General features: G+C 35.0%; 1 protein-coding gene across 2 annotated transcripts in view; it reads left to right on the plus strand.

The window, feature by feature from the left end:
• Nucleotides 1-19092, plus strand: part of msk (importin-7 msk) — a 205955-nt gene extending 186863 nt beyond the window's left edge. For both annotated transcript variants that reach the window (XM_090383499.1, XM_090383500.1), the window contains exons 21-23: nt 6020-6277; nt 16730-16846; nt 17428-19092. In XM_090383499.1, coding sequence (XP_090239625.1) covers nt 6020-6277; nt 16730-16846; nt 17428-17519 — 467 coding nt within the window. In that variant the 3' untranslated portion in view covers nt 17520-19092. The remainder of the gene's footprint in view (nt 1-6019; nt 6278-16729; nt 16847-17427) is intronic.
• The last annotated feature ends 2303 nt before the right edge of the window (nt 19093-21395 follow it).

Genomic DNA, 21395 nt, shown 5'->3' on the forward strand with positions numbered 1-21395 from the left:
TGAGAGAGAGAGAGAGAGAGAAAACTTCACCAAGTTTTAAGGCATAAAAAAATCATGTAACATTATTATGTGCAGTAATGCATCAGGAGATTACATGATAAAACCTATGCTGGTTTATAGCTTGTCTAATCCTTGAAATGAAAAGTGTAAATAAAAAGGCATTACTGGTATATTGGAAAGCAAATAAAAAAGCTTGGGTAACTGCCAGTTTATTTAAAGAATGATTTCTAGATTATTTTGTACCAGCTGTGGAAAACTATTTAAAGCAGAAAAATCCAGGTTTCAAAGTTTTATAACCTTGGCTTGGGGTGTTATATTGGATAACACCCCACGCCATCTAAAAAATTTAAATCATTGAAACGAAGTAATGTTCTTGCCACCCAATACAACTTCTTTAAGCCATTAGATCAAGGCATTATGTCTACCTTTAAAACTCATTACATCAGAAAATCGTTACAATGGATTTTGGAAAAAATTGATTCCAAATCTGTTGAAGTGATAGAGGCATGGAAACATTTTTAATTGTGGACTGCATCGGATTCATAGCTTCAGAGAAATAAAACCATCAACATTAAATATGTGTTGGAAAAATATGGTTGAACCGGCAGAAAACGAAATCGATGCAATAGTAGAACTGCTAAATCAGTAGGAGGGGAAGGATTTGATGATATGACTACTGAAGATGTTCAAGAATTACTGGTAGAAAAAGAGGCTCCCGAAGCAATCTGTTTCATCTTCAAAAAGGCCTCTAAGGTTGGGAGAGTACATATCCAGAATTTAAAACAAATACACCAACCATTTAATTATGTGGGTGAGACAGGACGGCGACTAAAAGACCGTCTGGGGGAGCACATGCGAGCTATACAGACCGCAGAGTTCAATAAGTCCGCCATTGCTCAGCATTATTGGGAGAAACATCATCAGGTCTCCCCGGTGAATGCTGTCATCCTTGACCGGGCACATAGGTTCTGGGACCGTAAGTGGCTAGAGAGTTTGTGGATAGGCTCGTCTGAGAACAATAATATGAATAGGGACAGGTGTGTTCGATTTCACCCCCTACTAGAAGCTGTGGTCCTGGCAAAAGACGAGCGTTTTATATTTCCACGCTCCCGAGCCGCTTCCGGTTCTGGATCGTATGGAAGAAGTATTGAGTATGCGCCTGGTCAACCACGTGTGCCGTGAGCCTGTTACTTAAGGATGTGTTGATTTAACATCATTGTTGTTGAGAAAGGAGGCGGAAGCCTCCGAAAGCTTCAGTCAATGTTTTATCGCTTTTAGCTTTATTGTATTTTAAATATTTTATTTATTTTATTTATTTTATTGTATATTAAAGTTTCATCGTATATATTTATTTTGTAAATCTTGCATATATCATTTTACAGTGTAATATCGTTTGGTTCATTTTAGTTTCTGGTATTAAACCATTTTAATTAAACGGTTGGTGTATTTGTTTTAAATTCTGGATACAATCTGTTTCACTTGGTGGAAATAGCATCAGAGGTAAACCAAATCAATTCAGAGGATGATAGCACAGATAAATTCTGAGGTTCTAAATTTTACACTAAAAAGCATACGGAAAGCATAAACTTAGCTGAGCAGTTAGAATCTTATTTTTTGAATGCAGATCCTTCGACCGAAAGGAGCACAAAGTTAAAAAGGGAGCTTCAAAAATGCTTAGCTCCATACCTCGAAATTTACAAAGATCTATGAAGCAAAAGCAAACAAACCCAGATTACTGATATTTAAAGACAGCAGAAGATACACAAAATATAGATACTGCAGAAGAAAGTTCAGAAGGTGAAGATATTCTGCAACAGAGAAAACGTTCTTGTTTGATTGTGCTTAGCAGTGATGAAGAGGAAGAAAATACAAAATAATGAACGTGCATTATCTGACATTTATGTATCAGTTTGTAAGGCATTTGTTCAGTTATTACTATTTTTAATAAAAATTAAGTTTCCGATAGTTATAAAAATGGTGTATTTTTGTTAGCTTTTGGAATGTAATTCCCTTTTTTGTATTAGTTCTTAGTCCCGTATAAAATGGTTTCACACTACACGAGATTTTATAGGAACCTAACTACTGTGTTATGCGAGGATTACCTGTACTTGAATATAGAGACTGATGTGGTAATATTACTAAGCCTTACAAATACAGCAAATTCCTGTTGCATTTTTAAGGCTAAATGTATTAAGATGTGATTCTTTAAAAGAATCACATCTTAATACATTTAAGATAGTAGAACTGCTAAATCAGTAGGAGGGGAAGATTTGTTATATTAGGTACAGGTGTAACATAATCCATTATATTGGTTCCTCCTCTCCTCCCCCAGAGGCGCCTCCGTATCCAGGTGGGCAGGAGCAGTAGTGCGTAGCACACGCTTCTTGATTAGACCGAGGTTCGAGCCCATGATCCACCAAATACGGAGGATGCGGAAAGGTCAAAGAATGACCACTGCATATCCCCAGAGCAATATGGCCTTAGTTGCTAATGCTCCTTAAAAAAAAAAAAAAAAACCAAACCCCCTCTTAGATATACATTTTCTTATTTTATTTGAATGGTCATGACCACTACTTGATTCTTCATTATGTTTTAATGTATTCTGCCATTTGGTGTACACTAAGTAATTCAGCATTTGATTTGAATTTAGTTAAATCTCCAATTTTAGTTTGTTATTAACTTGCATTTGGTTTAAACCTGTTGATTGACTGTGTCAGTATTTATTTTTGCTTATATTTGCTTTTATTTAACTAATAAAAGGTGATGGCCATGACATACTTTTTACTTCTTAAGTTTGATTATATTTATTTACTCTCTGGTCAGATCATATAGGGACATCCACTGACACTCTGCTAGATAATGGTCAGTGTGACTTAAATACAATCCTTTTTCTGTGTTCACAAGCACTGATCCTTAGAGAACTACTTCATCTTAGAGAGGTCTTGCTTATGGGTTCTCAGTTCTTTCTAATTTTTGGAGGCGCCTCCGTAGCCAGGTGGGAAGGAGGATCAGTGCGCAGCACACGCTTCTTGATTAGACCGGGGTTCGAGCCCATCACCACCAAATACGGAGGGTGCGGAAAAGTCAGGGAATGACCACTGCATATTCACGGAGCAATATGGCCTTAGTTGCTAATGCCCCTGAAAACCAAATAACAAACAAACAAACAAACTTTCTAATTTTGTTCATTTACAAAAAGTGGTGCTCGTTCTTTATGGTTATTCTTTATGTTGGGCTGGCAGTCACGCATTCACACTGTTGGAGGAGTGGTGGTTTTTTTTTTTTTTTTTGCCATCCTTATTTTATTTCATTTTTGAGTTGGCTTGGTACATAGAAGCAGAATCGCAACGTGCCAGATTTAGACTTGCTGTATTTGGAATATGGTTTAGCGTTTTCATTTTTCATGAAGTTGTTAGTTCCTATATAGATAAGCGCACTCTCTTTCTGGTCTTGGCGCATTATAGCCTTAGTTGCTGATGTGCCAATAAAATCCAAACCAAACCAAACACTCTGTTTAGTATTCTTAAAGAACTGATAGCTGATGTGCAACATTAATTTTTGTACCCTGCAGACTTACTCTAGTTGTGTTCCATCTAACATTACATAATATATTCCTGGTTGCCCTTACAGCTGAATATTCCAATACGACGACCTCCTGTGGAACCAGAATATTTTGCATAATTCGGTCATAGGGCACTGGACTCAAGAAAGCATTTCTCAATAGAGAAGTAGACATTTAATTTTCTGCCGAGCTTCCAATTTGATTTTGCTCTAAGTTAGTGGTTCCCAAATGTTTTTGGCCACCACCCTTTGTTCCATAAACTTATTCCCAGTGCCCCTACCCTGTAAAAAGTTTATTCACATTAGCACAGTTTGCATGACCCACTAAGTAAGCTAATAATACAATAAAATTCAAAACGGTAAAGGTTAATTGCACATTTATTCAAAATCCCATTAAAACTTTTTAGTTTAGTTAATTCAACAATATTGATGAAACTTGATTCAGTGATACCAGCTTTTCAAACTCTAATCATTTAGCAAGAGTCTTAGATACCACATTTAGTAATTACTTCACTATTCAATAAATTCTTAATGTGATGGATGGGCCTGATGAAGTGATACCAGTTTCCCAATGTCAGGTTTAAAGTCACTTAGCAGAAATCTTAAATTCCCATGTTTAATAATCTGGATTCAGATTTCTTTGCTTGGAGAGAAGTTGGATAACCACACTAAAACCACATTCCACCAAATATGACGTTGGTATATTTGGTGGAATCAGACTGTTAGATAAGAAGAGAAACACATGGGTTACGCAGCAAACTCAAGTAAAGGACAGTCCACCAAAAAAATCCATCGTAAATACAAAAAAAAGTGACCGATGGAAATAGCTTTTAAAGCAATAAGAGCAGTAAAACTTCTGATAGGATGATGTTTTGCTCTACATTCTAGCCTTGTCAGTTGTAAATAGGCACTCAACGTGGGCCCACCTCTCCAGAGAATCCCTGCCTCCCCTTTTTTTTTTTTCCCTGCATCTGGCTCACAACATTGAACCACCATCAAGTAGAATTCTGTATACATCTGAGAGTGAGCACAATAGAAATATATCAGAATAGAGGGTTGCCTCTATAAAAATTAGCTACTTTAAAATTATGAAATTGCACAGATATTAACAATATACTAAATAAAATTAAAATTTAGTTCTGTTAAGTCTAAAATGGTTTTAGGACTGAATGACTCAGACTACAGAAAATTCACTAATCGAACAAGTTAGTGCATAGCGTCATTTTAGTTTGTAGTAAATCACCGAAGTAGGTGAAATGGCATTGTTTTTGTTATATCTCATATTATGAATGCCTTCACAATGAGTTGCCCTGATATTGCACTACCTCAAATAAGCAACACTTCACTAGTGGAGAAGACTAATGTTGCTTATTCTTGGCGGATACCACCATCCAGTCGGAACTCTTTCAAGGCCTTGCTGGCCTCTCGTCAGTGGATGTGTAGGTTATGAATATAACTCCACAATGTGAGAATGCCAGATGGTGTGCAACACTAAAGACTAAAAAGGTTTTAGGGATGAAAGCCTCAGGAGTGGGCAGGAGCAGCAGTGCATAGCACATGCTTCTTGATTAGACTGGGGTTCGAGCCCATGCCCACCAAATACGGAAAGGTCAGGGAATGACCACCGCATATCCCCGGATCAATATGGCCTTATTTGCTAATGCTCCTAAAAACCAAATAACAAACAAACAACAGCCTCAGATTACAGAAAATTCACCAATCGAACAAGTTAGTGCATAGCATCATTTTAGTTCGTAGCAAATCACCGAAGTAGGTGAAATGGCATCATTTTTTGTTATATCTCATATTGTGAGTGCCTTCCCAATGAGTAACAACGAAACAGTGCCTCTGGGTGGTGGTATCTGCCAAGAATAAGTAACATTAGTCTTCTCCACTGGCAATGCATTGTGTGTTCGAGGTAGTGTAATATCAGGGCAACTCATTGTGAAGGCATTCACATTATGAGAAAAAACAAAAACCCACTGTGCTTAACCAACAAGTTGCCAACTTTTGAAACCTTTTGGTGCAAGTGTACATATGCCTATCCCAATACTAATGCTAAAACACCTAAATTTATAAAAATATGGCAGTATTCTTAATACAGCACTAATTATAATATAATGATATACTCTTAGAAATATCCTACACTGCAATTTATAATATGGAATTGCACACTAATTAAAATTTCCCAATAAGAAAAACTGTTCCAGTTAAATACACATGCCCTTGAAAGAGTGGTTGTTGAATAAGTGAAGAATACTTCGGCACCCATCAAGTTACCAAAATCAATGTTTGACTTTAGTGGCTATTTTTGATCATGTGATTCACTTGATACAAATATATAATTTAAATACAAGTTGTATATACTATGTATTAATATAAATAGCTATTTATTTCTGTTAGAATTTTCTTTGGTTCTACAGAGATATTCAAATTTCTGTGTTTGTCTTTCCTCTAGAGGTGCTAGAGAGTGACGAAGATGACATTGATGAGGAAGGTGCTGAATACCTCGAAAGGCTTGCTGCAAAAGCAAAGTCAAAATCTCCCTTCCCTGTTACTTCAACCAACATTCAGGCTGATGACGACGACGATGATAATGATGGGGAAGATGAAGAGGATGGTGCAGAGGAGACTGCATTAGAAAGTTATACAACACCACTAGATGATGAGGAAACAACAGTTGATGAATATGTAGTATTTAAAGAAGTTATGCAAAGTACGTATATTGAAAAAGGGTTACCCACTTCAGATAAATTTTAATTATAATCTTTGTTAAAAAATTTTTTAGTAATATGATTTTCAGATATTTAATGTTTTGAATAATAACAATAATAATAATGTATTCACTGTTTCCCCTTGTATAATTCAGTCAAAAGCATTGGTCTAATAGAATCCTATATTTTATTGTCATTTGATAAAAAGTAGATATCATTGGAAAGACAAGAAGTTAGCTGGTGCATATGGCATTCACATTTTTCTTGGTGTAGAAGAATGGCTCAAGGATCCATTGCTAAACTATACATATTCATTCCAAAAGTGTATTTTTGAGAGTTATAGTAAAAATATTGTGTTATTGCACTTTGTCTAAAATGCAGAACTTTTTGCTATATCAGAATGAGTTTATAGCCATTTATTGAATGACTTGGCAAAACAATAATTTGTAGAAAAAATAGCCCAAAGGCTGCTGTGTTGTTTTTCTTGTTGGTGTGAGAACATGGATAAATTTTTTTAGACGTCCTGGAACAAGAAGGTGCACAGTATTGTTGTCAGTACCTTCATATCTGTGATGGGGTGGGGGAATTGTCCCATTGGTAAGATGCATTTGGAGTATTTTTCAGGTACAGAGACTGTATCTGAAGAAAGATATTAAAACTTCTTGAAAGGTTTCAAAGGCAGGCCACTCATCTGGTAAGAATGGCAAAGACATCCACCTAGGAGAGACTCTAAACATGTGAATTATAGACATATCTATAATCAGAGAATAGTAAAGTGGCAAGCGAACACTTGCCACTTTACTATGCAGTACAAGTATAACATAATCTGGTATTTCAAAACCCAATACATTGTTTATCTGGCTCTCATGAGACTTTAGCTTGGCCACATAAAGAAATTTTATGGATATATGAGAATTTATCCATGGTTTAGCAGTAAAACTCACAATTTGGTTCGGCTATCAAAGAAATTAATGATCAAAGCCACAAAATATAACTAAGTTAAAATTCCTAAAAATAGTGAATACTGCTTTTCCCATTGAAAATGGTTGAGAAATCAAAGTTTTTTTCAGTGTTTTACTGAACAGTGCATACAAACTTTCATGTGCTTTTGGAACCATGAATGCTCAATGAAAGATGCTCAATGAAAAAATTACTTTGTGTAAAATTTTTAGGTGCATATTCTTGAAGGATTTATCATAAGCAGGCACTAGCAAAAAAATTAAAGCATTGTGAACTTTCATTTAAAAAATTTATTTTTTCCATTATAGTACAGTAAAGAATGACAACCAACTTTTTTTTGCTGGTCTTGAGAGTACCGAATAGTATGCAAAAATGGTGCCTGCTGGAAAATTAAAACAAGTGTCATAAAAGAAATCTGGATATAAAAACTGGGATAAACAGGTTTATTTCATCTTCTGAAACAAACTGCAAATATACTGATGAATGTACAGAATACAAAATTAGTAGAGGCTATAAGATGGAAAGGAAGCTAGGCTTCTTTTGTATCAGCAATAATAATAATGAAAAAGTCTATTAAACTATTAGTTTTACAACCATTATTAGATATAGTTAAGTTCACGGCAAGAGCCTCAAGCTACAAAGTCATTGTACATCAGGCATGACCTCTTTCTGTACACAGCTATGAACAAACTGGGTTTGTTATACATGTATCAATCTTGTATTGTGGAGACATTTTGCCACAGTTCCCTTGGTACTGCACTATTCTTAATAAAAGGCACTGATTCAGTGGTAGAAGTATACTGATTTTTACCCAGGTTCAACTTTTATTGGGGTTTCATTAGTAGGCAGATAAGCACTGTTTCTGATCGAAGAAGTGACAAAATATATACAAAATATATGTGAGGTCATCTATACAACCCGCATTCATTCTATTACACTCTTCTCACTGCCAGAAGTTACTTATCTAGTTGCCCTCAAACTTTACCAGACAGTCAACATCAACCACTTAGGAAGGAAGCTTTATTCACACTAGACAAGAGCTTTTCAAGAGGCTCAGTGCCTGGTTTCAAATGTGGCCTCATCACTGACTTGTATAATTGAACTATAACCTCCTTTTCCAAGATGCAAAGGTGCAATAAATCATTGATAAAACAGTGTGTGCCTTCTGGCATCCTTCTTACACTGCATGCTGACCTTCATGTCTGACTATCAAAACGCCCAAGTCTCCTTTCTCATTTGCCACTCAAAGGTCGTGGGTTTGAATCCCGCCTCGGGCTTGGATCAAAGTACTCCAAAAACCTTGGGAGGTGCATTATGGCCCAGAAGCCGATGCGCCAACAACTACAAAAAAAAAAAAAAAAAAATCAATTGCCACTTTGGCTCTACCTCAGTTAATCTATAAGTTACTCTGATATTTCCCAATGTTTGTGAAATAGTAACTTTATGTTTGGGGGCATTAAAAAATAACTATCAATTCAGCTACCATCCATGAGGCCTTACCAAATCATTCTAAAGAAACTCATCCTTATTTGCATTATTAACTACCCTTGTGTGCTTTTATGCAGGTGTAATAAAAGGTTATTTACTCTAATACATTATTTAATTTTGGGAAGTCAGATTGCTAAACTGCCTCAAGAACTGAAATACCACCTACACAAAAAAGAATGCAGTGTATTATGCAGTCCACTGAATCTAAATCTAAGGAATATAAATGATTGATATTCCTTATCGATTAAAAAATACTAGAAATAAGATGCACTAAGAATCACAAGAGTGCATAGTGGTTTCACCAGTATCACTCATTTGAAGGGTCTGGTTCAAAATTATAGCAGAGGGGGGGATTTCTTGAAACTCCTTTTACTCAAGGTGGTAGTCACAACTCGTCTAAGGTAGAAGTGTAAGGTTTTGTCCTGTTTGATATTTGGGATATTTCAACCCATAAAATAGGCTAACGTATTCAAGGCCAGTTAGCCTGTTAGCTCTATAGATATAATGCCCCCTGATCAAGATTAGATTTATGTCACTGTTCAGCTGTGTGATAAAATAAATGGGGGGAAGGAGGAGAAGAAGTATTTTGTTTCTGAAGTGGCAAGAACAATTTTAGAATACATAGAAAATATTATTATAAATATTATTAGTGAATTCAATGGAAAAGTTTGGTGAAACCCAAGCAGTTGCCCTTAACATTTGGAAGGCTTTTGATCATGTTTGGCATAAAGGTCTTCTAAACAAGCTTCCATCTTATGGTTTGCCAACTGTTTTTTGTAATTGGTTATCCAGTTTTCTCTCTGATCACTCACTGCTGGTGATAGTAGATAGCTCTATGTCTTTTAGCTTCTCCACTAATGCTGATGTACCCCAAGATTCAGTTCTTCCTCCCACTCTTTTTCTCTTGTATATTAATGACCTTTGTCCACTGACCAGAAATCCTATCCATAGTTTTGCTGATGACAGCACATTGCATTCCACCTTCTAGTTTGAGAAACCTTGCCCTGCACAAACAATCTCAACTTCTCGAATATCCACTACCAATTTCTTAAATACTGATCTCTAATCTCATGGTAATTCTCCAGTGGGCAAAGACAACTTAGTTGATTTCAATCCTTCTAAAACTCAGTCCTGTCTTATATCTCGCAAAAAGGATTCTTCTGCTCATATGCTTATCTTTGGTGACACCCTGATTTCTAGGCAAGTTGATATATCTCTTTTGGGGATTCCCTTGACTTCTCTTGGCACAAGCACGTTACAAATATTGTTTCCTCTGCATCTAAAAAACTTGGTTTTCTCTTTTGCTCTCAGTATTACTTTTCTTCCAAACAGCTGTTCACTCTGTACAAATCGCAAATCCGTCCTATCATGGAATATTGTTCCCACATCTGAGGCGGTGCCCCAAAACCTCTCTCAGGCTTCTAGATTCCATTCAGAAGAGGGCAGTTAGGTTAATTAATGACTCCTCTCTAACAGAGTCTCTCCACTCTCTGTCTCATAGACGTACTCTTTCTGCTGCATGCCTTTTCTACAGATATTTCCATGGGCACTGTTCTTCTGAATTGGCTTCTATAATTTCCGCTCTCTCTTTCAAAACAGTCCGAACACGTGCCGCCACCAGCCAACATCCATTTACTGTCCAACTTCAAACTCAAAGAACCAACTTTTCATCTTCCTCGTTTATTCATTCAACTGCCATTTTCTGGAACAACCTTCCTTCGTACGTATTTCTTGAAAATTACAGTGTACAGAAGTTCAAGTCTAATGTCAACTTAAATACCAATAATGTGATTGGTATTTAAAAATATTTAAGTGGAAGAGAGTGGCAGATCCTCTGGGGGTGGGAGAAGAACAAACGAAGACAGTGCCAGTTGCGGCATTCAAGTCTAGAAATGGAATCTAATCAAAGTCTAGAAACCTAAGAACTTCAAATACAGAATGAATGGCTACTCGAAAAGCAAATTAAAGCCAAGCAAAGAGCTGGCAGTGACAAATGTAGAACTGCAAGCCAGAATGAGACTTCTCCATAACAATCCAGTGTAAAAAGAGAAGCAAATGTGGCCAAAAATTGAGAAGGAAGCCCAAAATCTGAAAGACCTGTTGAACAATATGAGGCTCAGTGAGTTTTGCAACTAGGAAATTTTCTCAAAGAAAGATCTAAAGACAAAACATTCATTGGGGGTTGCTGGAAAGCCAAATTAAAACAGAATTCAGACAAAGATTTTGAAACTTTCTCTATGGATGTATGTCAAATCAAAGTTATTCACATTATCAGAAGTTTACAGAACATGTTAGATTCTACAGTAGCACTGTATTCAAACTGTGCGCCGCAGAGAACTCACAGGGGCACCGCAGGATATTTTAAATTTCCAAGGGAAAAAATTAGTAGCTAACTGTGGTTATTTAAGAATGAAATAAAAATTATTATTTTTTTCCAATGACTACTAAGTTGTTAGGACATAAATATTTATTAAGTTGTTTGGACCTAACTATTTAATAAATGGAACTGTTAGGTATTTTTTGGCCATGAAAAAATTACTGCCGTAAAAAACAATTTGCTGATGACATTGTGATCATAAGCCATGATACCAAAGAATTAGAGGAAAATCTTAATCAGTTATGCAGAGTTAGTAAGGCTTTCGTACTAAAGATGAATATGGCTAAAACAAAAGTAATGATGAACAAGTATACCACAGAAAGGGATATAATCATTGAAGGAGCAGTAATTGAAAAGGTGGATTTGTATACGTATCTGGGACAAGTCATTAGCTGAAATAATGATAAATGGCTGGAAGTCAAGAGAAGAATAACTTTTGGATGGATAGCATTCAGGAAATATAGTCACATACTGAGGAGCAATATCCCAATTTGTCTGAAACGTAAAATAATGAACCAATGAATACTCCCCACCATGACTTATAGAAGTGAAACATGGGCACTCACCAAAAGCATGAAAGAGAAGCTGAGAACTACACAGCGAAGAATGGAACAGATTATATTAGAAATCAGGCTGTTAGATAAGAAGAGAAACACATGGATTAGGCAGCAAACTCAAGTAAAGGATATTCTTATCAAAACTAAAGAACTGAAATGGTCTTGGGCAGGACACATAGCTCGAAGACATGATGACAGGTGGACTAAGAGAATAACAGAATGGTACCCAAGAGAAGCTAGAAGAAAACTTGGAAGACAACGATGGAGATGGACAGATGAAATTCATGAGTTTGTGGATAGTAAATGGATGGCCATTCACAAAACAGAAGGAACTAGAAAGTTGTTGGAGAGGCCTTCATCCTACAGTGGATTGAAAATGGCTGATGACGATGATGAAGGGCACCATGAACTGAGAGAGTTTGGGGACATCTGCTCTAGAGTATTTCCCAACCTTTTGACACTGGAATCTCCCTTGGAGTTAAAGGATGCTATATATGCAGAAGAACACTTAAAGAGTAAAAGGTAAGCAGCAACCATTATCAATTCACTGGAGGATGGAAGCCTCCTCAACAATTCATGTTGAGGGAAATGGACCATAATCTGCCACGCTAGTCCAGTGCGGGTTGACAGATCGACCATATTTAGCAATTAGGGGCTTGAACCCCAATCTACTCAGAGTGTGTGCTACTGTAGTCGTCCTCCTGACCACTTGCCATTGAACTAAGTGGAGTCCCCTCCCTCTAATTTCATGGCACACAGGTTGGTAAACTCTGCTCTAGAGGATGTTGCAAAAAGAATCCAAGAACAGGACGGTGGTTAATTTTTTCCGGCATTCGTTTTTTTTTGGGGGGGGGGGATAAAAAGCAAACAGTAGTCAAAAATTATGCACTCTAAAATTTTATTTTGACTTACTTTGGATGATAAGAATAAGTAATATCTTATTACTTAATCTTATCATCCAATTTATTTTTATAAAATTATTTTTACTACCTCACTTCAAAGTCTGATATAAAGGGAGAAGGAATGAAGCTGAAACCAAAGAGCTGCAAAAAATTAATGCAGGAACACGTTGCAGCGCACACACTGTACTATATAGTTTTTTATAACTACATTTTTCCCCCTTGTGCTGTAAACCCCACAAACAAACAAACTGTATTTTTTCAATTAAAAATAAAGATGTAGATCATTAATTTTAGATAGAGATCAGAGAATTCTCATAATTACAGTAAGCACCAATTATAGTGATCACTGATTATTAGAAACAGCTGCTTTAGAGAATCAGTTTTGAATGCCTCTGTGATATTTTTCTAAAGCACATTTCTAGAGATCACAACCATAAAATAATAAAAACAATTCGCAGTTTTCGGTTCATTGGTCCTTTTTGTTTGTTCTTATTATAAATGGGTAGTTACTACAGCTTTAACAGAAGAAGAAATTGCTCAGTCTGTTACTGATAATTTCGCCAAGGATGACAAAAATAAAGATGAACCCAAGCGAATACCAGTTACAAAACAACAAACTCGCAAAGCTGTAGCCATCCTGAGGATAGTGTTGGAAGAAACTGGTACATGCGATCATGAATATAGACTGTTTTACAATACAGCCACTCTCCGACATACATAAGGGTTGCACTCTGCAGAACTCTACACAAGTCGAATTTCCCTAAATGCTTATACAGCCCTGCAGTTATGCTTGCTGAATTTGATTGAAGCAGAAAAATGTTCAATGAACACGTATTTATTCAATTTTTTATCTCATGCGCAGGAAAAATTAAAACAGTGTATAAAATTACAAAAGGGTGCAATTACAAAAATTTCAAAATTATAAAATTACAAAAAAGTGAAGAGACAGGCATAACATCACAAGTTTTACCACTGTTACCAGAATCAACATCTTCAATTGATAAGTACGCTGCTGTATCTTCATAAATACTTCTTGCTTTTGCTTGGATGGTCATTAGACTCAGGGGCACTAGCTCCTGAATCTGATTTTCCGTCCATATTATTAATAGCTTTCCATCTTTGGTATAGCACCTGAATGCTGTTTTGTGATCACTGTTGATCTTAAATGTGTTGATCCTTTAACATGTTCTTTTATATGCACACTGTCCTTTAAAATAGCATTCACTGTTGAAGCAACGAGAACTAATTCCCGTGCAATAGATGACAAACTTTGTCCTGCTCCGTACTTCTTAATCATTTTCATCTTCATTTCTAAATCAATTTTGTTTCATTTCTTAGCACTGCCACCACTTGCACTTTCCGTTGGTCACTTTCCCTTCATCATTGTAATAAGTAAATAAGAATAAAGAGAAGATTCTGAAAATTTGTTTTTTATATGATTGAAGATTTCAATGAAGGAGAAACACATTTCACCATAATAACATAAAAACCCACACAATTCTAGTTATCGGTATTATTGCAAATGCAATAAGATCGAGTTTATTACCCGTTTATAGTCTTCTTCTTCTTCTTCTTCTTCTCTATCACAAGCTTCCCTCTTGTTCTCAGCATAGTTTTGTGACCTTGTCCAGATCCTTATGTCGTCAAACCACATTCTTCTTCCCTTCCTCTTGATCTTTTTCCCACGATCTTTCCCTCGAGGACTGTCAGTGTTCTTTGTCCAGCTGATTCTCTTAGCACATGTCCTGCCAGTCTCATTTTTCTTTGAATCATTTCCATTAGTAAAGATCTTTGTGTTCTCATTCTGTGTAGGACATCAATGTTTGACATGTGCTCTGTCCATGAAATTCTTAATATTCTTCTGAAGCACCACATCTTGAATGCGTCAGTCTGTTGTCACACTCATTTCTTATAGGTCCAAGATTCACTTCCATATGTAAAAACTAGCCAAATCAATGTTCTATTCATTCTTTTCTTTGTTTCAATTCCCACAGTACTCCTCAAGAAGTCTTTATTTCTCCAAAGGGCATCTTTGGCAATGGCTGTTCTTATTTTTATTTCTTTCCTGATTTCCACTGTCAGTAAAATAGGTACCCAAATATTTGTATTCTGTTGTATTTGCTATTTTCATGTTGATCACAATGTCTGGTTCAGTTTTACTGACCTTCTTAACTTGCAGATGTTGTCTTCTCTGCGTTTCACTTCCATATGTAAAAACTGGCCATAGTCTTTGCCTTCCTCAACTAGCAAACATTTGCTAACTAGGTTGTTTTTGTTGCCAGCCAATAAAACCGTATCATTGGCATATCTAAGATTGTTATACCAAATGCCATTGATTCCTAAGTCTTGTTTTTCTATCTTCCTCGTCACCATTTCGCTGTAAATATTAAAGAGGTTTGGAGAAAGAACACATTCTTGTCTAACTCCTCTTTTGATTTTCACCTCCAAGGTCTCTGAGTTAATCATTTGTAATTTTTGGTTGATGTAGATCTTCTTAATAAGTCTGCATGCATTGTCGAAAGACTTTCGGAAATCGATAAAACAAATATAGATTTCTTTATTCCATTCTAGTGCTCTGTCAAGAAATATTTTTAATTCAAGGATGGCATTTATTGTTCCCATTTTTCTTCTAAATCCTTATTAATTGCTTTTTCAGTTTCTTTATTAATAATGAATAAGATAATTTTTGATGTGTGTGTGATTAAACTCAGAGTTCTATAGTCATCACATTCTTGGGCATTAATTTTCTTTGGGATTAGGATACAAATGGATGTTGTAAAGGATATGTTGTTATATCCAGGGAATTTGTTGTTGGGAAGTCTGTTTATCACATCTTGTATCTCATTTCTCGATGGCAGGGTGGTGTTTAATATAGTATCGGACATCTGGTGTTCAGTCTCTTTGACCGGGTCTTCATCGTCATAGAGCTGCATTAAGTACTCTGTCCATCTGTTGTTTATAATAGATTGCACTAACAAAAAAGCCAAATAAACTGGAAGATGCAAATTGTTTTTATTGTTTTATGTTCTTGACCTCCAGAAATGTGCTTTAGAAAAATATCGCAAAGGTGTTCAAAATTGATTCTTATAACAGAACATAATATGATAACGATGTCAATAGTAGCATTTCTAAACATGTTCGCCGTGTGTTTTGTTTTTGCATCCTTTAATTAAAAAGTGATTTTTGTGATGTGCTTATTTGACAAATTTATATAAAACTAATACAATTTCCATTATAAAATAACCTTTTAGAGAGATAAATAGCCTTCATTTATTCCTACGGAAGGCAAAATGTTTCCATATTTTTTTTCACTTTGCACCAGCCGGCAAAAACTTACGTAAAGTTGAATTTACGTAAGTTGAGTATTACATAAGTCAGGGAGTGCCTGTATTGAAAAATCAATAAATAGACTTTGTGGTGATAATTTAAAGCAATCTAAAATAAGTGACTATTTAAAATTATAATCATATTACAAAGTGTTGTTTAATTAATATTAATTAAGCTTTGTACGTAAGTATAAATTTATTTTTCTTTTGCTAATCTGTATATAATATTCTTCTGATTTTCATGCATAATTTAATTGATAATAAACTTTTGGTGATTATAAGTTTGTGCTTTGTATCTTTATTTTTATAACCTGTGGATAATGTTCACCAATTTTTGCTTATTAGAATCGCTGTTTATTAGAATCAAAATTCAATTTGCAAACATGATCACTATAACTGACACTTACTGTTTTTGCTGTAAAAATACACTGAATTGCTGCTGGGTGGTTAAAATTTGATTTTTTTTTTGTGTGGGTGGGTGGGAGATTTTGGTAATTTTTTCACTTCAGCTTAGTTATCTAGTATTCTCGTTTTTTGCCTATGAATTTGTGTATCTTACCTTGACTCTTAAAAATCTGTTCATAATGAAGATTATTTCACATTTGTTGTGAAATATTCTTCATAAAATTTTGCTGTCGAATCGTATCGCATTGCAGTATTCAGAATTTTAATATAAAAATTGAAACTTCAAACCAAAATGTACATTCTTGTTTTTGCCATGCACACGTGCATGCATTTCTGTTACATTTTATATAAAAATGAATGGTTATGGAATGAAAACTGTGTACATCTTTTTACCTTTAAAATGTCGCCTATATTGTAATTATATTTATTTAAATTTCAGCTATCAAGGCCACAGACCCTAACTGGTATAATATTCTTACATCTCACTTAAATGCAGAACAACAAAAAGCATTTGAAGAAGTGTGTCTATTAGCAGATCAAAGGAAAGCTGCAGCAGGTAATTCAGATTTTCTTGGAAATAATATATTTCTTTACAATATGTACTAAAGTGTCATTATGATTTTTAATTTCAATGCTGGCAGGGCTAGGATTTTAAAAACTGCCTTTTTTGGTAGTACTAAATTATGTAGTGCTAAATTATGCTCAGTTGGATGTTAGCATTTTTTATGTAAAAATTATGAACTTTTATGGAGAAAAAAATTTTTTTTTTTGTTCATTTTTTCTGTCAGAGCATTTTGGAAATTGAGTTATTTTTATGAATTTCTGTTTGGAAATCTCCCCCCCCCCCCATTTATGCATTTTAACCTGGCAGTGGGTGCATGGGGGTGTTTCCTCCCCAACCATATAAAAATAGCTGTATAAATGTAAAAATGTGGGTAAATTTTATTCTAGCCACTTGTATAACTGCAATTAATGACAGTATGTTCATAATGATTGATTAACAGTGTGCTATATTCTTACTTTATCATGCTGCTAAATGTAGTTATAAATTTAAATAAATTTGCAAAACTTTTTATTTGCCTTATATATGTAATTTTATTATATATTATAACATTTAATTATTTTATTTATTTTTAGAGTCCCGGCAGATTGAAAAGAGGGGAGGTTATGTTTTCCAAAATCAGACAGTTCCAACATCTTTCAACTTTGGTGGGACTCCTCTCTCCTAAAATTTTCAAGCCTATATTCAGACCCTGTATTAGCTGCCACAGCTTTAAAATATATACACAACACACACTGCTGATCTGAACTTCCAGAACTTTTTTGGAGAGAAATACTAGCAGAATGACATTTGTTGGTCTTTTTTCATGAGAGGAATAATGATGATGGACCTACGTGATACAAAAATATATATATATATATATGTATATATATATATATAACATAAAAGTTATGACTGTGAGGCTTGGAAGGCACCAAACACTCTTAAGTATATTTTCAGGACAGTTATATTTAATGGGATACCATCTTCACAGTCCTTACAGTTAACATGTGTGCATACGTTGTTGCTCATTTTTCTACTGTTAAACAACTTGCAAACCACTAATGGAAATTGCTTGTTTTATATATGCCTGAAATACATCACCGTATGCCAATGACTTTGTGGTAAATAGAGTTCAGATTTTTATTCTTCTGTCAATAGCACTGTTGGCTTATTTTTAATTAATTTTATGTAGAGATAGTCAAAAGTTATATACTTGTTTATTTTAATGGAGAATTTGAAATTTGATTAAATGATGTGGTAAAAATTGGAGGACAACACTAGGGAAAAGAGTGGACATGCTTTGGGAGCATCCACTTACCGGTAGCCTGTTATGAGGCTTATAATATCGTAACCTATAACCAGAGCTCCTATGACAGTTGTGGTACAAATTTAGAACAGTGGTTGTTCAGTTTCCATTTTTACCATAAAACTTAATTATTTTTCAGGATTCTCTTTGTTTCAGCTAAATTCAGGTGTGCTTTTTTGGATGTTTAACACCCACTTAAACTTTGGTTAGTCACATTGCCAAATCATTAGTGACTAAATTATTGAAAATTATGTACTTGCACGATTTGCTGGAATATATAATGTTGTGTGCATTGACCTTTTCTTTTCATTGTTACAAATATCATGTACTTCCCTGTAACTGGAAGAAAATAATGATCTGTTCACTCTTAGTTACACAATTGTTAAGGCAAATAATCTATCAAAGCAGATTATTTTGCATTGTATTATACTTATATTATAGTTGCAGCCATTTTTTCACGTTTGGATATAATGTAGGAAAAGAACGCTTGTTGATAATTCAAATCAATGATTGTGGAAGTTGTATAGATGCTTGTGTGTATACTTTAAGACATGATGTCAGATGCTATTTATTATCTGTATTTTGAGCTAGTACCCGCAAATCTGTTATTTTGCAAAGTGTAGACAGATGAACATTAGTGCCTAACCAAGACCTCAGTGCAGTTAAGTTCCTGATGGTGATGCTTGGAGTGACAGTTAATTCTCAGCATTTGCCTCATTCCTTCAGAATGTATGTAATATTTCTGCTTGAACTGGTTGAAGATAGCCTGAAATAACAAACAAAAGAAAAGAAAATAGAAAACAAAGTGTAGCGAGACTTACATGTACTAAAAGCTGTGCATTTGAAATTGGTGTAATTTTTCCATGAAATGACAATTATTTCTTTTTATCAAGCAGTTAGATCCCACCCATTTTGAATTGTCACATAGATTTCAAAAGACCAACAGATGAGTTTTAATATAATAAAAGAAAATATAAAAAAAAAAAAAAAAAAAAAACTGTGTACAACTTAATTGTATTATAACAAAGCTGATGTTAGGCTCCATTGATTATTTAAAATTGTTCAAGGTTATGTTTCTTATAAAATAAAAAAGTGCCTGCTCTTCATTGTTTGATATAAATTTTGTCTAATTTATGCAATAAATGAAAGCAAACATTTTAAACCCAACTGATGCAAGTAAAACTTTTTAATTCAGTAACTCTACTCATGAGTCATTTTTAATTTCTCTTATAAGAATTAAATGTTTGTTTATGATTTGTAGTTACCTTATGTCTTTTCTCCTTATACATTCAAAAATACCTTTCATAACACAAATTCTGCCTTAGAAGGAAAAAAATTTCCTCAAATACATAAAGTCCGATGTTTAAAGCTTAAATGTTTGAAAGTTATAATCTTTTTTTCTTAAAAAAATGTAAGCAGTTATTTTAGATAACACTTCAAATAAAATCAAATTTTTCTGTATTATAAACAGCTCCAATGTATTTCAGATTTGTTTGGGTGAGTGGCACTTTTATTTTTGAATGAAAAGTGTCATAAGAAATGGATCTTTTGCTTTGCACTGTAAAATATAAGAAATAACAGTTGATATTTTGACATTTATATAAGCAATTCTATTCTCCTGATATATGTCAAGGAGCTGCTCTTTAAATGTTTGTGGGCTAGTTTCTAGAATGAAAATTGGCTCAGAAAAGGTGATTTCTTGAAACATATTTTGGAATTTTGGACTGCAAAATTCCAAAATATGTTTCAAGAAATGAGTTTTTTGTGGAATTTTGATATTTTGTAAAAATTAACACTTTGTACAAAAATGCTTTTAATATTAATTCCTTGTTTTGACTTAACTGTTCAACATTATAGTGAAATTATTCTAAAAAAAAATTGCCCATTATTTCAAATCAAAATTCCTATGCTTTACCTGTCCTTGATTTCAACCTTAGAGAGATTTTCTGTGGGCCAAAGACTGATTGCTGAGTACTCTACTCTAAGACTTGGAATTGTTTAATTTCATGAAAATGTCATTATCCATAGTTCTAAGTTGCTAATGTCCTGTTAAATTATATAGCACCACCACCCAAAGAGATGAATATTTTGTTTAAAAAAGCTTACACTGCCAGGATAGCTGTTTCAAAGCATCAGCTGCAGGATGATCTCCTTTATACCATATCCTAACTGCAGGTAGCACATTTCATTTGTCTGAACCACCAAATACTGCATGGAAGTAAAACTTCCATTTAAAAACATAACTATTATGTTTAATCCCTAGAATTGGGCTGTGTTTGCCCTATGCAGTACAACACTTGTAGGATTGCAGAGGTTTTCAAATACAGTAGTTGAAATTAAATCAGGATTAATATGCTTTTCTGCATTTTATTTAAATCAAAGATACATGCTGTTCAGATTTTTAAATATAATAGTGTGTTCACTTTGAGTCATTCTATACAATTTTAAAAAAATATTGGTAATCTGGGCAGTCACATGCCCACATAAGGACAGTCACACAGTGAGGCATTGAGTCCACTAGTTTACGAAAGCATTCCACAGGTATTGCCATCCATTTTTGCTGCACTGCTGTCCATAATTCCGTCACATTCCAAAGTTCAAACAGACTTTTCTACAGCTTCCCAAAGATGCTCCACAGGGTTCACATCTGGTGAATGGAGAGGCCATTCCATGGTGATAAAATCTGCAGAATGCTCTTTGAACCATGTTCTAGTCACCACGGCTCTGTGGGAGATGCATTGTCTGCTGGAAGAGTCCATTGCTCTGTGCATGCACGATGACCATGAAGGGATCCAGATGGTCTGCAAAGATGGACACGTAACCTGGACTGTTCAGAGGCATTTAGATATACTAGAGGTCCCGACCTGTGCCAGTTGAACTCGCCCTGGACCATTACCTACCACCCACCTGCCTGAACAGTTCCTTGTTGACATGACTGTTGCATAGCTTCGTGTGGTTTCCGTCAGATACACGCCCTGTCTGCTCGAAATAACTGGAAGCAGGACTCATCGGACCAGGAGACAGTCTCAAATTGTTCAGGGTCCAGTGCCAATGTTCTTTCACCAGTTGAGACATAGTCCTGTGTTGTGGTGTTAGCAGTGGGACTGGTGGGTCGGTGGCTCCCATAACCTATTGCGGCTAATGATCACCTGGTAGTTTTGGTGGAGACATTTCTGGCACCTCCCTCTTTGAAGTCAGCAGTAATTTGTGCCACTCTCTGGTTGGCTGAAATAATGTGAGGCAGACGTCGATGGC

This window comes from Mastigoproctus giganteus, chromosome 10 (assembly GCF_048544385.1).
Source record: "Mastigoproctus giganteus isolate SK-2022 chromosome 10, ASM4854438v1, whole genome shotgun sequence".
In the NCBI taxonomy this organism is placed as follows: domain Eukaryota; kingdom Metazoa; phylum Arthropoda; class Arachnida; order Uropygi; family Thelyphonidae; genus Mastigoproctus; species Mastigoproctus giganteus.